This window comes from Cetorhinus maximus, chromosome 7, assembly GCF_964194155.1.
Source record: "Cetorhinus maximus chromosome 7, sCetMax3.hap1.1, whole genome shotgun sequence".
Classification (NCBI taxonomy): domain Eukaryota; kingdom Metazoa; phylum Chordata; class Chondrichthyes; order Lamniformes; family Cetorhinidae; genus Cetorhinus; species Cetorhinus maximus.
The window spans coordinates 24,445,332-24,466,326 of NC_135885.1; the positions used below are offsets into that span (position 1 = coordinate 24,445,332).

Consider the following 20,995-nt stretch of genomic DNA (forward strand, 5'->3'; position numbering starts at 1 on the left):
AGCTTTGTTAATGATGTGCTTACACCAGGTCTTGTGCAGCTGGTAGCAAATCCAAAGTCAATTTTCTGCATTTGTTAGGGCTGGTAGCTGGGAAACTTCTTTAAACCGAATGGTCCTAGTTACTGACATTAGCAAATGTCACCAGCAGCGCGGGGCCTGTGTGCTGGAAGCAGTGGGGGGAATTAGCCCAGTTCTCATGCAATATTTGAAAATGGCTATAAAGGAATATTTTTACTTCACCTTTTTAACTGGAAACTCGAAATGAAATGGCCATCTGTTGGAGGTTAGTTAATGAAATCTAACATCCTGCACTGAACTAAATACTGTATAACAGTCCTCTGAACCATACTGGAAATGCATCTCTGATAAGTCAGCATCCATGGAGGGAGCAGATAAGTTTTTAACTTGGAGTGAAAACCCTTCTTTTAAACTGAAATATGAAGGAGACCAACATATTTGATGCAATTTTTAAAAAAGGGAAATAAACAAAGAGCACTCAAACCCAGAAAGCTATTTGTTGACAAGGTCTAACAGATTGCCTCAGCCAAATAATGAACAAAATTATGGAAAAGAAATGGCTAAGGAACTGGGTGGTCTGAGGAAATGAAGAAAATAGGGAGGAAAGAAGAAGAGAAGTGCAGAATTAAGATCAGTTTGAGACTGGTAGTTGTAAGAGGAGATGTGGGGTTGATTAGGGACCCAAAAAAATCCAAGGTGTGGAGGAAGAGGGTATGGTTGACGTGCTAAATGAATATTTTACATCTGTCTTTAACGAGGAAGCTGATGCTGCCAAAGTCATGGTGAAAGAGGAGGTAGTTAAGGCACTGGTTAGGCTAAAATTGTTAAGGAGGATGTATTAGGCCAGGACCAGATGGGATGCCTCCCAAGAATGCTGAAGGAACAAAAGGGTGGCCATTTGAGAAGGTTCTGGCCATAATCTTCCAATACAGAGGACTGGAGCATAGCAAATGTTGCACCTTTCATCAAAAGATCTAAAGATAAACCCAGCACCTAAAGACCCTTGGTGGTGGGAAAAATTTTAGTGGAATATTTAAGACAAAAATCAATAGTCACTCGAACAAATGTGGATTAGTTAAAGAAGGCCAGCATGGATTTGTTAAAGGCAAATGTTTAACTAACTTGATTTGAGTTTTTTGAGGCAACAGTGTTGATGAGGGAAATGTGGTTGATGCGGTGTACATAAGCTTCCAAAAGGCATTTGATAAAACGCCACACAACAGGCTTGTCAGCAGAGTTGAAGCCTCTGGAATAAAAGGGTCAGTGGCAGCATGGTTCCAAATCGACTGAGTGACACAAAAGAGTAGTGGTGAACAATCGTTTATCAGAGGACCGTATACAGTCAGGTTCCCCAAGGGTCCGTACTACAACCCCTGCCTTTCTTGATCCATGTTAATGACCTTGACCTGAACGTACAGAACAATTTCAAAATTTGCAGATTATTAAATTAACTAAATTCAAAAAATGCAAATGGTTTCCTGCCCTCCTCCTGAAGCTAATGTGAGGGTTGGCCCTCCTATATTGATTCAAGTACTCCCTTTCCCCCCCCCCCCTCCCATAAACAATATGCAAACCTCACTACTTGGAAAAACATTTAGGTCCTCACATGCACAAACTATGTAAAATTTGCTCTCTTTAATTTTGTCTGTTCTTTGCCCCTTTCCTTCACTTCCTGTTTGGGTGTTGGTGAGCAGTCTCGTTACACTACGCTATATGGACACATCTCCCCAATTATGCTGGACTTCAGAAGTGCATCAAAGGAACTTAGACACCCCGTGATATACTGTGTCAGCGGAGGAGTTGGTTCCTTTTCTGCAGTTATGTTTTGTGTGTGTTTGACCAATAACCAAAGTTTCCGGCTTGTCACCCATTACATCAACTTGACTAACCCATTACTTCAGCTGAATTACAGTCAGCAGTCTGTGGCAGATCTGAAAATGAGCCTAGTAACCATGTAAATCGCTTGTTTTAAAGGGAAGTGCCTCATACCTCTTGGGCCTTATGACCACAAAGGAAACTGACAAAAAGAGTCAGCAGATGCTAAATTAAATTTGGTTATTGTTTCAAAAATTATAATGTGAGAGAAATGTAACTATAAATTAATGGTATTTAATGTTTAAAATTCCCGCATACCCTTTTGAAAATGAAAATCAGAAATCCTCGGTGTCAACCTGGCACTCCCCAGTTATTATAGTCCTTGTACTTGTTTTTCTCTCTCCTCTTCCTCCCTGATGATGAGGATGACGTGATTTCAGTATTGGTAAACCAGATTATCCTACTTTCTTCACATCAGCTAAATCCGAGCCCAAGTTTAGTACCTGCACAAACCAGTTGTACAAAATTTTATGTCACTGCATAACCCTTGTTAGTCAAGGTATACTACTTGTTTTTGTGCACTTCTTGGTGGGGGAGGGAGATTTAACACTCTCTTGTAGCGAAGAGACCCTTTGACCTTCTATACGGAAGTCAAATACAGGATATCTACCTCATCGTTATTCCAATTCAGTACAGAAGAAACATTTCCACAACTTGTTTTCTAATTTACTTTCCCCACCACCATTAACTGAAATATCTTCAAGTTGTTGAAAAGATGTTTTTTTTTTTTATTCAGTCATGGGATGTGGATGTCACTGGCTAGACCAGCATTTATTGCCCATCCCTAATTGCCCTTGTTCTGAGGACATTTAAGAGTCAATCACATTGCTTTGGGTCTGGAATCACACATAGGCCAGACCAGGTAAGGACAGCAGATTTCCTTCCCTAAAGGACATTTTTTACGACAATCAGCAATGGATTCGTGGTCATCATCAGACTTTTAATTCCAGATTTTCATTGAATTCAGATTTGGCCATCTGCCATGGCAGGATTCAAACCCTGGCCCCCAGAGCATTACCCTGGTCTCTGGATTACTAGCTCAGTGACAATACCACTATGCCACTTCTTGATGTGAATGGTTGCTGGTTTTTCAGACTGAAGTGAGGTATTCAATGGTGTTGCCCAGGGTTCAATAACAGGACCATTTCTGTTTTCAATTATGCATTAATGACTTGGGCTTGGGAGTGGACGGCATGGGTTTTGAAATTTGTGGATGATATGAAACTTGGAAGTGTAGTAAACAATGAGAAAGATGGGAATAGCCTTCTAGAGGGAATAGACAGGCTGGTGGGATGGATGTGCATCTGACAGATGACGTACACAGAAAAGTGTGAGGCGATGCATTTTAATAGACAATACAAGTTAAATGATACAATTTCAAGGGGTTGCAAGAACAGAGAGACCTGGGATTGTTTGTGTACAAATCTTTGAAAGTGGTAGGACAGCTTAAAAAAGCAGTTAAAGCCTACGAGATTCTGGGCTTTATAAACAGTCAAAGACAAAAGCCAGCAAGTATGATTAAACCTAATGTCAAAGTAGCCGTTTGACCCTAGCAGGAACATTGTCTAATTCTAGGTATGGTACTTCAGAAAGGATGTGAAGGCTTTGGAGGAGAGATTTACTAGAATATTTTCAGGGGTGAGGGTTACACGGATAGACTGGAGAAGCTGGAGGAGTTCTGCATGGAGCAGAGAGAATTTATGATCCTCCTTCTTAAGATACCATACCCTAAGAGAGCATTGGCAACCATGGATTTCCATTGGATTGGTCCATGGTTGTGTTTGGCAAAGTACTTCAGTGGTTTGCTGTTGCCTTCTGCAGCATAGCTAACCAGGAAACTTTCCCGCTGTTAGTGCCTGCCATCAGGCCTGTTGGAAAGATTTACAGGCTGATGATCAACCTGTTTAGTGACATTATGAATGCACCTTCCCTGGTCATCAAATCCTGAAGTGGGACTTGAACCCAGAGCTTCTGAAGTAGGGACACTACCACTGCACCACAAGACGTTCATGACTTGCGTGAAGTCATAAACCAGTAAATAAAGAGAAACCAGTTTCCAAAGGATGAAGGTTTCATAACTAAGGGATACACATTTGAAGTGATTTGCAAAAGAACTGGAGGCAACATGAGGAAAAATTTTATACAGCAATGAGTGGTTAGCATTTGGCCAACACTACCTGCTGGCTGTGCTGGAAATGGATTCAATAGTACTTTTCAAAAGGGATTTGGATAAATGCAAAAAGTTACAGGAATATGGGGAAATAGCCAGGGAGTACAACCTGCTGGATTGCTCTTTGAAAGAGCTGGTGTGTAGATTGGGCTAATTGGCTTCCTTCTATGCTGCACTATTCTACAATGATGAATGTTTGTTGCAACGACCAACACTAAACATAACTAACTTAAGTTAATTGACAGTAATTCTGATCTAAAATGCTGATGGCGTCCTAGCAGCTCAATGGTTTTAACTTTACAGCCTATTTTTGCAAAGTTGCTTTGCTCAAAATTTTGCTAATTCATTTAAAATTGTTTTATTTTAAAATTTCTCAATTTTAAACATCTGGATCGTTAGAATTCTTTGAGCAGAAATGACCTTTTGAACAAAAATGACTTGACGGAACCAGAGTAGTGTGTTTACTTGCCAACTGAGATCAATATGTCAAAGGCAAAAATGAATTTTCAAAAAAGTTTCCTAATGAAGAAACTTCTAAAAATTGCAATCTTATTTTCTAAAAAATAATCTTGAAGGAAAATCATACACACGCGCATACACACACACTGTTGTTAACTTGGAATTCAGAGTTGGAGCTTCAGTTGCTGGGACTGTCAAGAGCAGGGTTCAAAACTTGCACTTTTTGGCTCAGAGACTTACTCTTAATGCAACTACAATGTAGATGTAGGATACCAGCATGATTGGAAAAAGTATTTCTTTACTGTTTCAGCTTGGCTGCCACTCTTCATCTTGTGTATCTCTGTATATGCCAGAAATGGATGAGTTAGATCATAAGACTCTAAGAGGTTACAAATCTTTCCCAGCATCTCCAACAGAAGAGAATAAATTTGTCTAGAGTTGACTTGCACGCTGCAACAATTTGTATTTCTATTTATACCAGAAGTGGTGCAATACAGACATTTAATCGCAATTCTTTCTAATATTGAGCTTAAACCAAAGTCACTCTGTATTGTAACCAAGCAGCAATTCCTTTGACTCGAGCTGAGGAATTAATTTTAGCCTTACCTCTCCTATCATTGCTTAGCTATCTGATAGGTAATTACAAACTGTAGAAACTAAATTATTGCTTGTTTTTTTTCCCCACAGGCTCGGGCAGAGTCCATTTGTCTTGTTGATCACTAGATTGCAATCCTGCAAGACACAGCAGGACTTTTCAAATCTTTGCTAATCGTAACTTCGCTGAAAATGGTTGGATTCAAACCCACAGACGTTCCTCCAACGGCCACTGTGAAATTTATTGGTGCTGGAACAGCTGCTTGCATAGCTGACCTGTTCACCTTCCCTTTGGACACTGCTAAAGTCAGATTACAGGTAAGATTCCCAGCAATGTCGTAGTACATATGAGCATATCGCTTGGGCCAGCATAGACATTGGCATACCAACTGATTTGGTCTGATACATTGTTGTGAATTCTTCGCTTTCAACCTTCACAGTAACATTTACAGTAAGTTTTACTAACTTGGTTTTCAAGTGTGCCAAAAGTACCGAACACTTCTTGGCAACATTTGCTAGATTGACAAGTTCTCATTGTCTTTAAACACACGTGGGGTTTATTTTGTCCAGATTAAGGAAGAGCAGTTTTATCACTAGTTCTTTGCATTTACATTGCTAAAACCATTATCTCAGCCTCAAATTCTGCCGTCACAAGGGACCCAGTATTAGCAGTATAAATGTGGAGAGCTAACACAGGGGATGCCAGACACCTGTTCTCCCACAAGCTGAACTAAACAAATGCTGTGTAAAAGTGCCTTCTAACTTGCCCACATGTTAACTAATAGCTGGAAATTGTCATTCTAGTAACTGCCAATCTTGTCCTGGCTTGGTGGTTAGTGCTTGTGCTACATTGCCCACTTTGGCCTCTTATCAACATTAAGAAATAGCAAATGATGAAACTTTCTGCTCCTCAAATCTCCTACTTATAATATTTCTATATATGTAATTTTTTTTACAAATAGCAGTTTACAAGTCCCGAGCTGGAATTACCCTGTGATGACCAAGTGCTGGATCTGGGATGCCTAAGTATTAGACTAGTCTACATGTGAGTTGGGCTGAGCCCAAATCACATAAGTGCCTGTTCATCCGATTTTTGTCCTGCACAGATTCAAGGAGAATTCAAGTCTGCTGCAGAAGTGGCCACCGTAAAGTATAAAGGTGTCTTTGGCACCATGGCTACAATGGTCAAGACTGAGGGACCGAGAAGTCTCTACAGTGGTCTGGTAGCTGGTCTCCAACGTCAGATGAGCTTTGCTTCGGTGCGCATTGGACTTTATGATTCTGTGAAACAGTTCTATACCAAAGGGTCTGAACGTAAGTACAGCTTGTAATTAACTAACTAGCAAAATGTCATGTCTTGGTCTGTTTATGCCATTAATGATGGTTAGAATGAAGGATGCTTGACCCCCCAGATAGGGCTGTTTTGTGGATGCTTTTCAATCCAACTTAATTTCTTGGCTATGCCGCTAGATGCAGGATGAGGCTATTAATTTGATTTCAGGGTGAAGAAAAATCACAATCACAAATGCGTCTGCATTCTAAGGTTCTATTAGTCTGGGGAAAGACTAGTTACTGAGCAGTGTAGAATTTATTTTTTACCAATTTAGATTGCACAAAGCTGATCATTTTTGTTTTTATATTAATGCCAGGTACTTGTGCTGTGCCAATTTTCTTGAAGCATTGTACATTGTACAGGCACCACCCAGTGGAAACCTCACCCGATTTTCAATATCTGGTCACTCAGAAGACCTTGTTTTAAACATAAAAACAGGCCTGAGAAGCTAAGCTTCGTGAATCTGTTTGATTTATCTTGTTTGATGACACTAAAGGGCTAGTTGGAATGTAAGCTGTGGGGAGGACACTGAGGGGCTGCAAAGAGAGATAGACAGATTAAGTGAGTGGGCAACATAATGCTAGTTGGAAGATAATATTGGGAGATGAGGTTATTCACTTTGGTTGTGCGAATAGAAAATCGGAACATTTTTTAAAAGGCATGAAACTTGTTGATGTTCAGAGAGACTTGGATGTGCTTGTGGATCTAAGTTAGCATGCAGGTACAGCAAGCAATTAGAAAGGCAAATGGTATGTTGGCCTTTATTGCAAGGGGATTGGCGTACAATAATAAAGAAGTCTTGCTACAGTTGTTCAGGGCTTTGGTGAGACCACACCTGGAATACTATGCAACATTGTTCTCCATATGTAAGGAAGGATCTACTGGCATTGGAGGCAGTTCAGCGAAGGTTCACTTGATTGGTTCCTGGGATGAGGGGATAATGATGAGAGGCTGAGTAAAAGGGCCTATACTCTCTGTAGTTTAGAAGAAAGAGGGGTGGTCTCATTGAAAAATACAAGATTCTGAAGATGCTTGACAGCGTTGACAAGAGATTCCACCCCCCTCCCCCCCAAAACCCCTGGCTGGCAAATCTAAAACATGGGGGCATAGCCTCAGGATAAGGGGTTGATCATTTAGGACTAAGATGAGAAATTACTTCATTCAGAGGGTTTTGAATCTTTGGAATTCTCTACCCCAGAGGGTTTTGGACATTCTATCATTGAAAATATTTTAAGGCTGGGATAGACAGATTTTTGATTTCTTGAAATTGAGGGACATGGGGAATGTGTGGGAAAATGGAGTTGAAGTCCAAAATCAGCCATGAGCATATTGAATGGTGGAACAGGAGCAACTGGCCACATGGTTTACTTCTTGCTCCTATCTGTCGTGTTCTTGTGGGTCAGCAGAGACCAGCGGTGGCAACACCCCACTGACACCAACATGAAGCAGCTTTTTGTCAGTCAGTAATTGGAAATACTAATCAAATAACAGTTAACTGTGGGTACTTGAAGTTAGATATGAGAATTTAAAAAGACGAAGAAACTTTTTGGTATCTCCAATTGGTCTACGTGTGTTTAGCATGACAGATTTGTCGTACGCCTCTGTTTTGACTAATTTTTTATTTCAAGGAAATTCCTAAACTATTCGTTTTTTTTGGTTTAAAAAAATAATTTGTATCACCAATTTTTCATAAGTGGTTGAATTCTTTTAGATGTTGGTGTTGGCAGCCGCCTACTTGCTGGTTGCACTACAGGAGCCATGGCTGTGGCCTTTGCCCAACCAACTGATGTGGTGAAAGTAAGGTTTCAAGCACAAGCAAATATATCTAGTCCAAACAGAAGATATAATGGCACCATTGAAGCCTACAAAACCATCGCCAAGGAAGAAGGTATTCGAGGGTTATGGAAAGGTATGTATTTTGCAGGTTCTCATTATATTTGGAGCGGTATATTGTAATAGCTGATACTTTTAACTTTCTGTTAACTGACAGGCTGTCGATGACTTCTTCCAGCTGTCTTCAAGGATGTCATGAAAATATAATTTTCATAATATTATTGTGATTTATTGTAAAAGTAGGCTAATAGTGGGATTTGGATACTTTCTGCGTATGGAGGGGATTTAGTTGAATTGGAGACAGTTGGTCTGGAGATTTTGACTCTTCAAAAGAAGCTAGGTTTGAAATGTCAAATACATAAACATGGCTGAGGTCTTAGAATGTAAGGTGGTGAGAATTTGCATTTTTAGATAAATCAGGGCAGTTTGAATGTCAGAGATGGTAGGATGTTTACTCCTAGCCAGAGAAGCTAGGCCAAGCAGTGTGTTTATTTTTCCCAAAGGTTACTGACAATATTAGCACCATGGAAAGATTTACATGATGAGAAAGGTAAAGTTCCAAAGGCATATGGGAATAATGGAATTTACATATTAAAAAGGGAGAAACGTATAAAGGAAAATGAGGCTGTGTGTCAGGGAAGGCATTGTAAGATATCTCAAGTGTGAGAAGCCTCCAATATTTGTGCATTAAGCCTGCTGTCTACAGAAACTGAAGCTGGGAAAAGCCACTTTGAATTCTACTGTCCAGGGTATTGTGTTGACTTGCCTGGACCTGTTTAAAATCTTTCTTTTTAATTGTTGCCTTAATGGGGGTGTAATTGGAAGCCCAATTTAATTAGGGGTTTTAGGAGTTATTATAGTAATTTGTAGACCTGTGTGCATTAAATCTTTTTTTTTGCTAATAAATATTTAATTTCATTTTTTTAAAAAAACAATCTCAAGTCTATCTTGGTAGACTTATCACTCCTGAATTCAGGACACAAATCTCAAAATAATAAATACAAATTGCAAAACGGCTGTGATAACATGATCAAGTTTCCCTCATGGATTTAATCTGCCTGGCACACATCACCTGCCATGCCATAACAAGGAAAATTCGTTTAATGATTCAGAAACTAGGGACTAGAATGTTGTTCCTGAGTACGGAACCTGCTGCTGGGGTGGGAACCTGGAAACAATGGCAGCGGGACCCTGAGGGAGATTTTGGAGGAGGGTGAAGATTTCACAGACTGTCCCCAGGAGCCCCGTCCACGTAAGGGTGGCAGACGAGTTCCATTATGTTAGAGGGGGGACACAGGGTGAGGAATTAAATGTGGCATTGCTGGTCCTTTGGTCTGTTGCTGGGAGGCTGCCTTCATCCATCAGCCAGGCTCTAGCCTTGGGGGGTAACCCACCTGCCTTAAAAAAATTCCTGACAGCTTCTGAATGTCCTTTTTTAATAGGCACTTTTTTTTTAATTGGCTACTCGCCTATGGAGCATAGGTAGCTGTCAGCACCCTCCCCTCCCACTCTCCTCCAAGCAGTTTACATGAAAATACACTGGAGGGAGGGACAAGCTGGCAGACTGTCCCAGTGTCCTGCCTGACTCTGGCCCTGCCGCCTCAGCCCAATGAAAATTCTGCCCTAGGCGGCACAAATTAAAAATCAGCAGTTTCATTTTTCAGACTTGGAATTTGATTTGATGATTTGCTCAATTAGCTTGGAAGGTTCATAGAACCATAAAGTTGCGGTGCAGAAAGAGGCCATTCAGCCCGTCATGTCTGCGCTGGCCAAAGGGAGAGAAAAAAAGGAACCAGCCGCTCATTTTAATCCCACTTTCCAGCATCTGGCCCATAGCCTTGCAGGTTACAGCACTTCAGATGCTGATCCAGGTACCTTTTTTAAATGAGTTGAGTGGTTCAGCCTCAACCACCAACTTAGGCAGTGAATTCCAGACTCCTCCACCCTCTGGGTGAAAACACTTTTCCTCATGTGTCCTCTAATCCTGCAATCTATGAGCCCTGGACCACCCTCATCAATCCTCCTTGTTACTTCCTCTCAAAATTCTATTAAGATAGTTTCTTATTATCTTCCCCCAACAAAACCACGCTGACCATCCCTGAACAACCCATGCCTTTCCAAGTGACCATTTATCCTGTGTCTCAGAATTGTTTCCATACCAATAATTTGCATACCTCTGAAGTCAGACTGACTGGTGTATAATTTTCTGGCCTATCCCTCGCATCCTATTCAAATAATGGTATAATGTTCACAGACCTCCAATCCTCTGGGATCTTGCCTGTATCTAGTGAGGATTGGAAAATGATCCTCAAAGCATCTGCTATTTCTTCCCTGGCTTCTTTCAACAGCCTGGGATACAATCCACCTGGCCCTGATGATTTGTCCACCTTCAAGGATGCCAGTCCCTTCAGTACTTCCTCTCTCACTGCTATTGTATCTAATGTTTCACACTCCCCTTTAACTTGAATGTCTGCATCATCCCTCTCCTTAGTGAAGACAGACAAAGTACTCATTGAGTATCCTGCCCACATCTTCTGCATCCACCCACAAGTTACCATGTACATCTCTGATAGGCCCTATGTTTTCCGTAGTTATCCTCTTGCTCTTAATGTACTGGTAAAACATCTTAGGATTTTCTTTGATTTTACTTGCCAATATTTTTTTCATATCCTCTTTGCTTTTCTATTTTCCATTTTTACTTCACCCCTGTACTTTCTATACTCCTCTAGGCTTTCTATAGTATTAAGTCTTTTGTGACTGTCATAAGCTTTCTTTTTCTGCTTTATCTTGGTGTGTATGCTTCTGGATAACCAGGGGACTCTAGATTTGGCAGTACCACCCTCTTTCTTTGTGGGGACATGTTTACACTGTGCCCATTAGAATCTCACCTTTGAATGCCTCCCACTGATTTGACAGTTTTTCCTTCTAAATAGCTGTATTCAGCCCTCTCGCCAGCTCACCTCTCAGCTTTGTAAAACTTGTCTTCCCCCAATTTAGAATTTTTACTCCTGTTCTGTCTTTGTCCTTTTCCATAATAATGCTAAATCTAACTATGGTCATCCACAAACATTCACTCCCTCCATCACTGACACAAGATGCACTGCAGGAATTCACCAAGGCTCCTCTGACAGCACCTTCCAAATCCTCGATCATACCATCTAGAAGGACAAGGGCAGCAGATAGATGGGAACACCACCACCTGGAAGTTCCCCTCCAAGTCACTCACCATCCTGACTTGGAAATATATCGCCTTTCCTTCACTGTCGCTGGGTCAAAATCCTGGAACTCCCTTCCCAACAGCACAGTGGGTGTACCTACATACACCACATGGACTGCAGTGCTTCAAGAAGGCAGCTCATCACCACCTTCTCAAGGGAAACTAGGGATGGGCAATAAATGCTGGCCCAGCCAGTGAAGCCTACATCTCGTGAATGAATCCAAAATGGTCCCCCACTGCTACTTCGTCCACTTGCCCAGCTTCATTTCCTGAGACTAAATCTAGAATTGCACCCCCTCTTGTTGGGCTTACGTGCTGGTTAAAAAAGTTCTCTTGAATGCAGTTCAAGAATTTTGCGCCCTCTATGCCCTTCACACTGTTCATATCCCAATTGATATTTGGGTAGTTGAAGTCCCCAACTATTACTGCCCTATTGTTTCTGCACTCCGAAATCTGTCTACATATTTGCTCTTCTAACTCCCTTCCACTATTTGGGGGTCTATAGCACACTCCTAGTAATGTCGCTGCACCTTTTTTTAAATTCTGAGCTCAACCCATATGGCATCTCTTGATGCTTCATTTAGTATATCATCCCTCCTCATGGCTGTAATTGATTTCTTTAACCAATAAAGCTATATCCCCCTCCCTATCCTGTATGAAAACTTTATGCAGGGATATTGAGCTGCCATTTTTGCCCCTCCTTAAGTCACGTTCCTGTTCTAGCAATGATATCATGCTGTAATGTGTCTGTGCCCTCAGCTCATTGGCTTTATTTACTATGCTCCTTGCACTTATATACCTTATTAACACTGCCAAAGTTCTGTGCTGTACACTTTTTTAACCTATGCTGCTTCTATCTTTCAGAGTCACTCACTAACTCTCCATCTCCTGTTCCCTGCTCTGAATTTTCCTTTTGGTTCCCATTCCCCCTGCCAACCTAGTTTAAACTCACTCCCCCGCCACCACAACAGCACTAGCAAATCTCCCTGTGAGGATATTCGTCCTAGTCCTGTTCAGGTGTAGACTGTGCAGGTCCCACCTTCCCCAGAACCAGTCCCAATGCCCCATAAATCTGATGCCCTCCCTCCTACACCAGCTTTCCAGCCACGTGTTTAATCACTTCATTCTCCTATTTCTATACTTGCTTGCAAGTGGGACTGGGAGTAATCATGGGATTACTGCTTTAGAGGTCCTGCTTTTCCATCTCTTTCCTAGCTCCCTAAAGTCTGCTTTCAGGACCACCTCCCCTTTCCTACCTAAGTCATTGGTGCCAACGTGGACCACGGTCTCTGGCTGATCACCCTCCCCCAGAAGAATGACCTGCAGCTGCTCCATGACACCCTTGACCCTGGCACCAGGAAGGCAACATACTACCCTGGAGTCACTTCTACGGCCACAGAAACGTCTGTCTGTTCCCCTAGCTAATGAGTGCCCTATCACTACTGCTCTTCCCCTCTTCTTTCTCCCCTCCTGTACAGCAGAGCTGCCTGTGGTGCCACAAACCTGGGTCTGACTGCACTCCTCCAAGGAACTAACAGGTATCCCTCACAGGTATCCAAAATGGAAAACTGATTGGTGAGCGGGACCCCAGGGGACTCCTGCACAACCTGCCTAATTTTCTTGGACTGTCTGGTCCCTTTCTGCCTCCAGGCTCCTAAGCTGCAGTGTGACCACCTCTCTGGACATGCCATCCATGTAGTGCTCAGCCTCACAGATGCGCCACAGTGACTCCAGCCGCTGCTCGAGCCCTGAAGCCTGGAGCTCAAGGTTCTGCAGCTGGTGACACTTCCTGCACATGTGGTCATCTAGGACACTGGTAGTGTCCACAACTTCCCACATATTACAAGACACGCATTCTGCATGAATGAGCTGTCCTGCCATGGCTTCAATTTACTTCCCTTGCACAAGTTAACTTTATTTTACTTATGCAACTTTATTCTACCTGGCCTCGACTCAACTTTATTTCCCTATTGCTGTTTGTGTTTCTTACTTGAATGTAAGTAGCCCTTTCTTTTTAAAAAGAATATGCTTTTCTAATTCTCAGCTACTTGATGACACTCTGTAACAGCAGTTTCTCACCAACTAATGAACTTGTGTTGCTCCAGTGATGTTGAGTGCTAGGTGCTGCTGACTGCCTGTCCCAGGATCCTCCTCTCGCATATTAGGCTTTTTCAGACTATGCTTAGTTGTCTTACTGTGGCCTCTCCTGTCAGCTGTTTTGAATCTTTGGAACTCTTGTAGCAATTGGAGACTTTTTTTTAATATTCATTTGTGAGATGTGGGTGTCGCTGGACCCTTGTTTAGAGGGCATTTTTCTTAAGAATCAACCACATTGCTGTGGGTCTGGAGTCACATGTAGGCCAGACCAGGTGAGGACAGCAGATTTCCCTCCCTAAAGGGTATTGAACCAGATGGGTTTTTATGACAATCAACAATGGTTTCATGGTCATCATTAGGTTTTAATTGCAGATATTTATTGAATTGGATTTGAACCCAGGTCCCCAGAGCATTACCCTGGGTCTCTGGATTTACTGATCTAGTGACAATACCACTACACCACTGTCTCCCCCTGAAGCATGTGAACAATGTTCAGCTAAACATTCATGGACATTCTACTTTTTTCCCCCTAATTACTTTCTGTGCAAATCTGTTAAAATAAGGTAGCTTTTTTTTGTGTTTTGAGGTGGGGGGAGGCTGTGGAGGGAGGGGTAAGAGGCAGGATCTGAATATCTAACATTGTAAATTCTAACTTCTAGATTGATTATGAATATTGTTAAAATCAAGATTATAATTGTTTCTGCAGGGACCATGCCAAATATTGCTCGCAATGCTATTGTGAACTGCACAGAACTCGTTACCTATGATCTGATCAAGGATCTGTTGATGAAGAATGGTCTCTTGAGTGGTAAGTGTTAGAGATTCTCTGATGCTTATGCATTGGAATGTTAGCTACTCTGAGCTTATTGTAGTTTAATAGTGTGGGATTTTCAAATTTGGATTGATGAAGATTAAGCTAGTGTAAAGAATCTACTCAGTTTATCTATTCTGGAAGAAATGAAACTGGAAAACCATGTTCTAAAGTGTGTAACTTGCATTGAAATTGCCTTCTGAAATCTAATGTGATTTTTGCTTGTGAAAAAAACCCAGTGCTATTTCAAATGTATTTCTGCTGCCAAGAATAAGCAGTTGGTTCGATAGCAGTCTCGAGTTGTGCCAGTTGCAATGTGACTGCCAGGTGGGCACATCTATATTTGTGCGAAGTTTTGACAGTGGCTCCTATATCTTAGATCTAGTTCGTACTTTATAATGTGTGAACAAACCAGCCGATCCATCACTCACTCTCACTCCTAATGGGTATTTTATGCATAATATAATCATTAGCATAACTGGCATTGTTACTAGTGGAAATATGGTTATAAAGAAATCAATTTATGCAGGAATCTTTTTTTTCTCTTTGACAATTTATACGGGAACTAATAACAAATGGCTAGCTAAGGAAGTTAAGGATGGTGAAAGAAAAGACTGAAAAGATTAGTGGTAGGTCAGATGATTGGGAAAATTTTAGAAACCAGCAAAGGATGACTTAGAATTAGAATGAGAATAAACTAGCAAATATAAAAATAGACTAAGAACTTCTACAGGTATGTAAAAGGATAAAGTAGCTAAAGTAAATGTTCATCCCTTAGAGGAGACGACTGGGGAATTAATATTGGGAAACAAGGAAATGACTGAGACTCTGAACAAGTATTTTGTATCTATCCTCATAGCAGAAGGCGCTGAAAGCATCCCAAGAATAATAGAAAGGAAGGGAGAGGACTTATAACTATCACTAGAGGGAAAAAATTCTAGGAAAACTAATGGGACTAAAGGCTGACAAGAGCCTTAGACCTAATGGCCTGCATCCTAGGGTCTGAACGGAAGTAGCTGTAGAGTTGGTGGGCGAGTAGGCTGTAGTCTTCCAAAATTCCCTGGATTCTGGAAAGGTCCCACGGATTGGAAAGATAATTGGCAAGGTGTGCTGCACTGAGGAGTGCTGCACAGGAGAATGTTGGGCAAGTTAAATGTGGGGTTTGGCATTCGAAAGTGTCTTGCCACTCACCTGTTATGCCCTCTTGAGATCCTGGATCCTCTTGGTGCACAGTTTCCAGGTTGGAGGGAGCACACTCCTCCTGCTGACTTCCTTGACCACTTCCATCCACACCTGCCTGGATCTCCAAATAAGAGTGAGAGCCAGGGAGCAGCCTTTCCAGGCCTCATCTCCGATCCTGTAGTTGATTCAGTCTCAAAGTCTAAGTCCAGTTGACCTATTCTAACCCATGCAGGTGTTTTTGATTAGAAATCCTTCCTTTAATAGATCCAGTGCATCAACCCATCCACCTCACCCTCGCTTTTGAATCAGAGGGTTGTGGGTTCATGTCCCACTCCCGGAAACCAAGAACTGTGATTGTACTTGAAAAGAGTTGCAATCTGTGACTGTTGATAACTCGAAACAGTATCCCATCCACCTTCCCTGATTAGTTGGGATGTCACGGCTCAGAATCCGCTGCAGGTGTCAACAGTCCCTGCTGAAACAGCAGGACCATGGTGGTAAAATCCTGCTCCTTTCTGTTTATGCCTCACCCTGAAGTCTCATTGTCTGTCAAATTTGAGGTGAATTCTGTGTGGGTGGAGAGGGGGGTGCTGATGGTAAGGAAACGAGGACAGTTTTTGCTCTTGTGTGTCAAGAATTGGTACACCATGCAGTCAAAGTTACTAGCCTGACTGAAATGCTTTCCCCTAGATGTGGAAACTCTCAACACCTATATTGGACAGAATTTAAAGTCTAACCCCGAGGCGAGTTCAGAGGTGTGGGCCATATGATCGGATGGTAGAGTGGGGGTGGAGATCCAACCTCCCTCCAATGAAGTCCGGGAAGAAAAGGTTTGCGGGTGGCCTTCCCACCTGGAGGCCAATTAAGGCTGTTGAGTATTCAACCAGCGGTGGGCGGGGTACCCTACATCTGAGGAGGCTGCTCAGCCCTGTCGGCTTTGCCACCAGCCTACTGGGGGAATCCTTCATTCATGGGCACTCTGCCAGATTGAGGGACCTGACATTGAGAAGGTGGGAGCTGCAGGAAGCTATCCGCTTCTCGGTCCTTGCTTCCAATCCCCTCCTGTGACTCCTATCCTGCCCACGCTTGCCTCTATTTGGGGATCCATCAGTGGTTCTCATTGTAGGCCCCACTGTAGTACTAGCAGAAATGTCTCCAGATTTCCAGGCAAAATTACAGTTTACATCCTTCCTGTCCTCACGAAACTTCAGTGGGTTTTAGCCAAGAGACTTCGTATGATTCCCATCCTCCTTTCAATTCCATCCATTCTCTGTCTCTGCCTCTTTCTCCCATTTACACCCTCTGGTCTTGCTGATGGTAGCATTCAACTTATTCAGTGCTTCACTATCAGTTGTCACTGCCATCAAACTCAGTGGGAAAGATTTTCAGGGCCCGTCAAAATCTGGAGCGGTGGACAGGACACATACCAGATTCCCAATCCTGTTCCCAGCATTGGCTGAGGACCCAGTTGGACTACCAGCCTCAACTTAAGGGAGGCCAGTTGGCCTCCAGTTTCCCAATGCAAGGGGAGCAGTTCAGCTGCCAAGAGGCAGGCACTCAGTGGCTGGCCAGGGGGGCCAGTGCTCCAGGAAGGCCGACAATACAGACCTTCCCAGCCTACATGGATGTGGGTGCAGCTAAAGGCCACCCAGTTGGGGTTTCCCCCAACCATATTGATGGCCTGACTGCCTTTTCTGTTTTTAAATATATATTTTTTAAGAAGTTGAGGGATTTTTCCATGTGGAATTTTGTGCCCTCCCCTGTGGTAAATTTGGTGGGGAGGCATTTAATCAGGTGGGGACCCTGCTGCTTTGCTGCCTCCTCCACAATTTAAGTCCTTGGCAGAAAGGCCTGTGGACAGCCTTCCTGCACTGCTGCCAACTGAGACCCTTAAGTGGGAAATAATACCCAGTTAAGGGCCCCATCCTGCCACCGCTGGTATTAACCCAGCTGTGGGTAGGGGGCTTGCAGGCTCTAGGAGTTGGGTCCCTCCATTCAAAGCTACTCTGCTTGATGGGGGGGACCTGGCATCAGGAAAGGGGGCCCATTTGAGAGCTGCCCCCTTGCTCCTGCTGTTGACCACTCTTCTCTCCCCCCCCCCCCCCCCCCCCTCTCAATGACTCACATCTGGCTTGGAATACAGTGACAATCTTGTGCCTCAGGTGGGTGTTGTACTAGCAGCAACCACTGTCTACCCAGTGGCACTGCTGTTCAGTAGATTGGCTGGCAGCTCTCAGTGGCCGGGACGTCTGCCCTGGGGTTGTTGATACTGGGGTGGGTGGCCTGCCCCTGGCAGCTAAAGTGCCTAAATGGAACAAGATGCAGTGGGCCTCCCTGTGAAGAGGAGACATAGGGCTCTCACTGGTTCTCCAGTTGGTGGCTGAGATCCCCATAGCCTCCACAAGATTCTGCCCATCCTGGCTCCTGTTTCCTGCCCCCAAAGCAAAAAATGCAGCCCAGTGTCTCAGTACGTCCACCATTTCTACCGTAAGAAATCTCTCTTGGAGCCTTCTCTACACGTAACACAAATTTATTTACTGTACACACGTATAACATCCGTATGTGGAAAGATGCTGTTAACGTACACATCCCCTTTCCCTTCCTGTTTGATTGCTGAGATTTACCAGAATTAAATCTTCCCAAAAATAAACATTCTGGCTTCTTGCTCTTATGTTTCAAGCAATCAGTGTCATTGTTTCCTACCAGAATACAGTTACTGCTCATCCAGTGCTGGCGAAATTAGATGCAACCATTTGAAACTTAATTTTGATATTGCCTGTTTCATTTCGTTGTTGCTTAGAAAATTTATAAAATATTTTGTGTGACATTCTATTTCTATCAAATTTGAGATATTGAAAGTTGAGATTGTCATGCAGAATCTAACCATTCAAATAGTTCTGAAGGCTGAGCAATTTGTAATATAGTTCACAGAATCTCACAGTGCAGAAGAGGCCCTTCGGCCTATCGAGTCTGCACCGACAGGTGAGAAACACCTGACCTACCTACCTAATCCCATTTACCAGCACTTGGCCCATAGCCTTGAATGTTATGACGTGCCAAGTGCTCATCCAGGTACTTTTTTAAAGGATGTGAGGAAACCCGCCTACACCACCCTCCCAGGCAGTGCATTCCAGACCATCACCACCGTCTGGGTAGTTGAATTTTTTAAACTAATATACTTTTCCATATGTGACCATTATGGTTTCTGGTTTAAGATATTTGCATCCAGTCTAATTAAATGTTGAGGGAGGTTAATGATATGAAGTTGCTTTATTTGATACTTCCTTGCAGAATAGGCGCATGGGTGCGAAGTACTCCTCCTCTCCCAGTGGCCTGTCTGGCTGTGATACCAAGGGGAGAGCTAATGGGAATGAACTACCTTCCTATAGCTGAAGATGGTGGCTCATTTGGAATAGGGAATGGCCAATGGTGCTGTTTCATTTGGAGTGCTGTGTGATGTGCTAGGGCAACACCAACATTTCTTATTAATAATTAATTAATCTGTCTAATAGGAAATTCTAAAATGTGTTTTTATGGGGCCAGCAAAGCTCTGCCTCTGTAAATTGAGCACCAGATGCCAATTCTCTTCTCAGTTGCTTAGAATAGCTTCTGTTTCTGTTGAATTTTTTTTTAAAAGGTTCCAAAACAAACTTTGAGAGGAATGTTCACATAAAAGGCACTTGACTTTAACAATACATTTTAACTCTGAATTGCTGCAAAAATGTCTTTCAAACCAATGTTTTAATGTCCTCCCTACAGATAACCTTCCATGCCATTTCTCTTCTGCTATTGGTGCTGGATTCTGCACAACCATTATTGCTTCGCCTGTCGATGTAGTGAAGACAAGATACATGAACTCTGCCCCTGGCCAATACAGCAGTGCCTTAAACTGTGCAGTAACCATGTTTACAAAGGAGGGTCTTACAGCCTTCTATAAAGGGTGAGTGCTTATCACTAACGTTTCTAAGGTATTAGAAACACAAATGTTGGCTCATGGTTGCACTTGTTATTGGAGATACCTACATTTTTTTAATTTGGGGAGGTGTATGTTAGCAAGATGAGGATTGAATTGGATGCAAATAGGACACTAGAACTTGTGGGTATGAAAGGCAAAAACAGGGAAGCTATTTGGAAGATCATCAACTATTGGCCCCAGTGGAGGGTGAAAGGAGAGGAGAGTTTGAGAGGATGTTGAAAGAAGTTTGGGCGTCTTTTTGATGTCATTGATTAATTCCACCATATTAAATTTTTTAAAATACAAACTAGTTTAGTATTTAAAGTAAGCAACATTGCATGACTTCAAGATTTCAGCTTAAAATGGATTGGAGTTATTGACATCTAAAATAACCTTCTTAAAATCTTAAGTGTTGTCTGTCTGTATATAGTACAGCTTTTGAATCTAATTTGCTGTGTGCAATTAGTGTAGCAAATATGCTTTGAATGTATACCCATGCATGTTTGTACTATCATCTAAGTGCAATTATTATTTCATTCCAGGTTTATGCCATCGTTTCTACGTCTGGGGTCATGGAACATAGTGATGTTTATTACATATGAACAGCTGAAACGAGCTATGATGGTAGCCAGGCTTTCTTGAGAATCTTCTCTGTAAACAAAAATAATGCTTAGTTTTAGCTGCTGAGTTTGCACAACTTGTATACCAATATAAACTCTTTTTAGTTCCTCCTACCTCTTTCATTAGAATTTTGCATAATTACTCCTAGGTCTTGTAAGACCTTGGGAATGGTTTCAGGTTTTAAATCTTAATGTTCTATTGTTCTGTATAACAGATAGTTTCTTTACTGATATTTCATATCTATCTTTGGCACAATGTAGCCATTGGCGTAAATGGTTGCAGATTTGTTTTACCACGGGCCATACACACACTGATGCAATTGTCTCGACAACATTTTATTTTTCTTCCCCAATAAATTTTATATGCCAGCAGGAAACAGCCACTCTAAATTTCGTAAATTTATGTTGGAAAATCTATTAGCAGTTGGAAAAATTCACTCTGGAATTAAAGTACCACACAGGAAGAACCATGGCTCCACTTTGAAGTAATGTGCTTGACTTTATAACTTTTTTTTTTAATAGTACTTTGCTGTTCTATCTAAAAATAAAACTTTTTTTTTATTATGTCTCATTGCAGTCTCAAATAATAAAAACTTATTCTCATGGTAAAGTATATGTACTTTTTTTCCCCAGGTTTGTGCTTGTAGCTTATGCATTTGATAACAGCCCATTTTTCAAAGATAATTTTGAAGCTGGTTTCATAATTGAACTGTTTTAAGTTTTTTAGTTATGACCTCATAGCATTGTTGAAAATTGCAGCACAGGAGGCCACTTGGCCCATCTTATCCACGCCAGCAGACAAGAAGCCATTCAGCTAAATGCCACTTTCCA

General features: G+C 42.1%; 1 protein-coding gene across 2 annotated transcripts in view; it reads left to right on the top strand.

The window, feature by feature from the left end:
- Positions 1-20,774, top strand: part of LOC144682655 (dicarboxylate carrier UCP2-like) — a 65,778-nt gene extending 45,004 nt beyond the window's left edge. For both annotated transcript variants that reach the window (XM_078545212.1, XM_078545213.1), the window contains exons 3-8: positions 5,210-5,434; positions 6,223-6,430; positions 8,161-8,358; positions 14,303-14,404; positions 19,349-19,529; positions 20,087-20,774. In XM_078545212.1, the coding sequence (XP_078401338.1) occupies positions 5,309-5,434; positions 6,223-6,430; positions 8,161-8,358; positions 14,303-14,404; positions 19,349-19,529; positions 20,087-20,186 (915 nt within the window). In that variant the 5' untranslated portion in view covers positions 5,210-5,308 and the 3' untranslated portion in view covers positions 20,187-20,774. The remainder of the gene's footprint in view (positions 1-5,209; positions 5,435-6,222; positions 6,431-8,160; positions 8,359-14,302; positions 14,405-19,348; positions 19,530-20,086) is intronic.
- The last annotated feature ends 221 nt before the right edge of the window (positions 20,775-20,995 follow it).